The sequence below is a fragment of the Guillardia theta genome (assembly GCF_000315625.1).
Source record: "Guillardia theta CCMP2712 unplaced genomic scaffold GUITHscaffold_1, whole genome shotgun sequence".
Taxonomy (NCBI): Eukaryota; class Cryptophyceae; order Pyrenomonadales; family Geminigeraceae; genus Guillardia; species Guillardia theta.
Window position 1 is genome coordinate 1418384 of NW_005434673.1, and position 5495 is coordinate 1423878.

Below are 5495 nucleotides of genomic sequence, written 5' to 3' on the forward strand. Positions count from 1 at the left end.
ATGAGAAATTCGTACGAAGGTTCCTCCAGAGTCTTAAATCCCAAGAAGAGGAGGACAGGATAGCACAGATACCAGCGTGGATGATGACAGTCATGAAGCAGAAGCGCGGTTGGATCATGCTTGTTGACGACCACGCTCGATTTTTCATCCAACAAAGTACACAAGGGGTGAATGCACAGCGGTCGAAAAGAGTGAGATGCAGGATCTGTAGAAGTGGCAATGGAAAGGGTTTGTACACTACCTTCTGTTGTTCACTTTGTAGCAAGAATGATCCTATTAAGAGACCATTTGGTATCTGCGGACCAGCGTGTCGATGAAATTGCTTACAGGAGCACTAAGATCATCATGGGTGAAATCGTATAAGATGATGTTGCTAATAAATAAATCCTTTTCAGGTACATTTGTACAAGATCAACATTGCTTCAGAAGTGAGTCAGCACACCAAAATCATCCGGCATGGTACTTCCAAATGCAAATCTGCAGCAGTTGGCGACTCAAAAAATGGTGAAAACAGAATGTTGTACCACACACAATCAAGATATCATTCACTTAAGATTAGAATATCAAATGTAGTTCTGAATACGTGTACATATTCTGCAGGCTCACAACGTGCTGCTACTGTGAAATTGGATGCTCTCCTCCCCACCATGTACGCGCCACCATTGCGATCGTTGCAAACCCCCACCTACTCCGAAATGACCCCCACCCATCATATATCCGGATTAGACTAGTCCATTAACCCCGTACTATGTGTGAATCGATTACCCCCACCCAGTCATGGAGCACTTGCCGCTCTGATACTGTCTACGATTGGAATCAGGAGAACATTTCATCTCTCAGTTTCAAATCTGCCCCTACAATATGAACCCCTCCCCGACGATTCTGAGGAGCTCTTTCGGAATTTCGCTAGCACAGCGCCGCTATGACCAAACGCCGACATAGCAGCGACAAGGAGGAGTCCACAGTTGGGAGCAAGAGGTTGCAGCAGGCCAAGGGACTGCGCTCAGACAACAAGGAGGAGAAGCTTCAAGAGCAGATCAAGGAGGAGAAGCAGGAGCTCAGAATCAAGGAGGATAATCTCCAAGTGAAGGAGGATAAACTTCAAGAGCAGATCAAGGAGGAGAAGAAGGAGCTCAGAATCAAGGAGGAGAAACTTCAAAAGCAGATCGAGGAGGAGAAGGAGAAGCTCAGAATCAAAGAGGAGAAGCTTCAAAAGCAGATCGAGGAGGAGAAGCAGGAGCTCAGAATCAAGGAGGAGAAGCTTGGATTGAAGGAGCAGAATCTTCAAAACCAGAAGGAAGAGGCTATGCTGAAATATTATGGGCAAGGGGAAGAAAACAAGGAGTACTGGAAGGTTGTCCTGAAGTCGCTTGAGGACCAGCAAAACAGACTAGAAGAGGAGAAGGGAACCCTCAAGAAGGAGAAGGAGAAGTTTGAATTGAAGGAGGAGAAGCAGGAGCTTGGAATCAAGGAGGAGAAGCAGGAGCTTGGAATCAAGGAGGAGAAGGAGAAGCTTGGAATCAAGGAGGAGAAGGAGAAGCTCAGAATCAAGGAGGAGAAGGAGAAGCTCAGAATCAAGGAGGAGAAGCTTGAATTGAAGGAGCAGAAACGTCAAAACCAGAAGGAAGAGGCTATGCTGAAATATTATGGGCAAGGGGAAGAAAACAAGGAGTACTGGAAGGTTGTCCTGAAGTCGCTTGAGGACCAGCAAAACAGACTAGAAGAGGAGAAGGGAACCCTCAAGAAGGAGAAGGAGAAGCTTGAATTGAAGGAGGAGAGGCTTCAAGAGCAGATCAAGGAGGAGAAGCAGGAGCTTAGAATCAAGGAGGAGAAGCTTCAAGAGCAGATCAAGGAGGAGAAGCAGGAGCTCAGAATCAAGGAGGAGATGCTTCAAGAGCAGATCGAGGAGGAGAAGGAGAAGCTTGGAATCAAGAGGGAGAAGCTTGAATTGAAGGAGGAAGACAGCATTTGCTGGACAGAGATAGCTTGGAATTGTGATACAGTTGGGCACAAAGAGGGGGGCAATCTTTTCTGTCTCGGTGGATCCTTTGTGGATCAGTTCAGCTCCGGGCAAGCAAAACAGGAGGTGCTCTACTGCAGGGAATGCTTCAATGAGCAGTGGCGTTTCATCGAGGAGAAGGTGTGCAAGGCCGGGTGTTTGGGTTGGATCCTGGGCCCTCCAGGAACGGGGAAGACGATGACAACCATGTCCTTCCTCCTATCGCTGAGCAAGGACAAGAAATGGGGAGTGATGTGCGTACGGGTGTGGAAGTGGGGTCCAGTCAAAGTCCTACAAGTCGATCAAGGAGTGTTGAGAGTTGTTGAGATGACACGCAATGAGATTGACAAGGGGCTGAGGAGGATTCTTCGGGAATGGACACAGAGCGACAAGAAGTATCTCGTGTCCCTGGACGGTTATCAACAGGGGTCACATGAGTCTGTGCTTACTGAATGTGTATTGTGGCTCCACCAGGACCGGGCCAATCGGCGGGTTGTAATCACGACATCGATGAATTCTCGAGCAAAGAAAAAACCTGAGCAAGATAGAAATGAGAAAGTAGAGGAGCTGATGGTGTACTCGTGGACACTGGAGGAGTACCTGGAGGCCATTAGGCACGAGTTGTTCTACGTGAGTGTGGCTGGAGTGATGGAATGGAGCTTGGAATCGAATGTGACAGAAGCAGAGAAAAGGTCTAGAGAGGTGGAGTCGAAGTTTCAGATTGTTGGAGGCTCATGCCGATATATGTTCGAACATACGACAGAGAAAGCAATCAACGATCTTCGTCAAGCGATGGACAGTGTCGCTGATTACAAGAAGCTCATTGACATGAGCATGGGCGATACTTCAGACCAGTTTGTCAATCGGCTACAGGGGAAGTATCGCATGGGAAGCCAAGTGTACTGGACGCCTGTGAGCAGGTTTGTTGCCACGGAGCTAGCACAGAGGCTTGGAGAATCTTTTGTGAGGGAGATTGAGGAGCTCTCTGGCATTGCTGCGAATCCGACACTTAAGGGTGTGTTGTTTGAGATGCTGTTCTTTGCTCGGATAGGACGAGAGCCAGGGCTGCAGGTATTGCTCAGGTCAGGGAGGGAGTCAGAGCCACCAGGCGTGCCAGAGAAATGGGACCGCTGGGAATTGTACGCTGTGAAAGATCTGGACACAAGCGAAATCGACGAGGCTCGGAGGAATGGGATGACGCGGATGTGCCTGAAGCCATTGAAATGGAATCAAGGAGGCTACGATGCAGTGATCGTGGACTGGAACAAGACGTCGGTGTGTTTCGTGCAAGTGACCATTGCGGAGACACATGACCTCAAACTGCGATACATGTCTGAGTGCCTGGATTCTTTGGGCGTTGAGCCAGAGGGGAACTGGGAGGTGAGGATTGTGTTTATCGTTAAGAAGGAGAACCTCTACAAGTTCGCAGTGAGACATGTGGAAAACAAAGACATACTTTTAAGAAAGTACGGGTGGGCATACAGCCAGGAGGAGATTGATGCTAATGTTGTCGGGATGGACTCAGGACCGCGAAGGTAGATCCGCGAGATCGAGAGCGAAGGAGGTGGGAGTCCGCGGACTCTCGCCCGGCCTGTTGCGGTGCGACTTGATCATATTATAGAGCATCTGTTCTCCTCCAGCTGGAGCAATAACTGCTGCTCTGCTCGAAGAGAGAAGGAGAGGGAACAGATATGTTACAAAGAGCTCCAATGTGGACATTCCTAGGGCGGTCCAACGAGAACGCCGTGATGATTGAGGAAGGATGTCCCATTGCGAATTAGCTCGGGAATCCCTTGAGCTCGAAGGAGCGCTGACGCTGGTTTGCCACGCAGCATGGCAGAGATCGAAGATGCGGACAAGGTTATCTGTGCGATGAGGTCCTCGGTGCCAGTGGACCTTGAGGAGGAAGACCTACTACTGGTGCACCTGCGGGCGTTCCAAAAAGCAGCCGTTCTGCGATGGCTCTCTCCAAGGGACTGCGTTCAAGCCCATGTCCTACACTGCAACGGCAACTGAGCAGCGAAAGCTGTGCCAGTGCAAGCAGACGGCCAACGCTCCCTTCTGTGACGGCAGGCACAAGAAGCTGCCAGAGGATGCGGCCGGCAAGGCCTTGCCCCGAACTCGGTGGCCTAAAGGTAGAGGAGGAGGAGCAGGAGCGTGTTGTTCTTTTCGATTATTCAAGTCGATTTGGAGAAAATTTCTTGCTCGGACTCTTTCACGTGGATGCTATAGCTATGATCCTGCTGCTGCTGCTGCTGCTGCTGCTGCGTCCTCCTCTCCACAATCACCTGCTAGGCGTCAGCTGCACTTGCCGCCCCTCGTTGGCTCACCTTGTTGCTTGACGCGTCCCACCACCTCGTCGACTGCACTGTGAGCTGAACCTACCGATGCATGTGAGGAGGAAGGATGGGAAAAGAATTAAGCAGAGAAAGAGGAAGGAGAGGGGAGGAACGAAACAAAGAAGGGGAGAGAGAAGGAAGGAAGCAGAGAATGGGGGGCAAGAGAGTTGAGGACAGGACAAGACAGGACAGGACAGGACAGGACAGGACAGGAGGTACCAAGCTGCTCGCTGGTCCCTTGACGAGTAGGCGGAGTTCCTGCAAGAGAAATGAGTGGAAGAGAGCGAAAAAGAGAAGAGGAGAAGGAGAGGGAGAAGGGGCTACACACCTCGACAGCAAGCGCCTCAACGGGGATGTCGTTGACTGCGATGATCTAGAGCACAAGAGGTGAGAGATGCGAGAGGACAGCAGCAGCTGTAAAGGTGAGCGAGAGGGGGCAGACAAGAGCGGGGAGGAGGGGAGCGACAAGAAGAAGTAGAGAAGAGAAGCGAGGAAATATGATCAGGTAGGATGCAAATAGAGGAGCGAGGAGAGAAAACGAGGAAGAGAAATGAGCAGGCAGGAGGAAAGGTCGGAGAAGACCTCGTGATGGTGTAAGGCCAGATGGAGGAGATGCCGATGCCAACGCCGCACCAGGTCTCGCGTCCTTCGACCTGATCCGGATTTTGCTGGAGAGGAGGATGAGCATTAGGAGCAAGAGGAGCAGGAGGAGCAGGGAAGGGGCAGGAGAGCAGGAGGAGCAGGAGGAGCAGGCCGGAGGAGAAGGACGCAGGCCGGAGGAGGAGGAGATTGGAAGGAGGAGGAGTGCCTCGTGTCGCTGTGAAGAAGCACAAGGAGGAGCAAGGGCAGAGGGGAGGGACATGAAGAACGGCAGCAGAAGCAGGGAGGACAGAAGCATCGCGGAGAACGGAAGAGGGAGAAGGAAGGATGAAGGAGGAGGAAGAAGAGAGAGAGGAAGAGGAAGAAGAGGAAGAAGAGCAAGGGGGTGATTTTTACTAGGAACCAAACACATTGAGCAATTAATCCCCATCAGAGTTGCAAGAAGCGTTGAACATGAAACCCACACGCCAACTCCATGGCAGTGAACGAGAAAAGAAGAGAAAAGCGAGGAGAGGAGTGGAGTGGAGAGGAGAGTAGAGGAGGAGGTAGGAAAAAGA

General features: G+C 51.0%; 2 protein-coding genes across 2 annotated transcripts; both read left to right on the forward strand.

Annotated features, from left to right (window-relative positions):
- Positions 1–922: 922 nt before the first annotated feature.
- GUITHDRAFT_99331 (hypothetical protein) lies at positions 923–3538 on the forward strand (the record flags this gene model as incomplete). Its single annotated transcript, XM_005842480.1, has 1 exon — positions 923–3538. One exon carries the CDS (start codon positions 923–925, stop codon positions 3536–3538), a length of 2616 nt encoding a protein of 871 aa, XP_005842537.1.
- Positions 3539–3908: 370 nt separating this feature from the next.
- On the forward strand, positions 3909–4085 carry GUITHDRAFT_56550 (hypothetical protein; the record flags this gene model as incomplete). The annotated part of the gene is made up of 1 exon (XM_005842481.1): positions 3909–4085. A coding segment is annotated over one exon (177 nt), but the record flags the coding sequence as incomplete, so codon positions are not given.
- Between the last annotated feature and the right edge of the window lie 1410 nt (positions 4086–5495).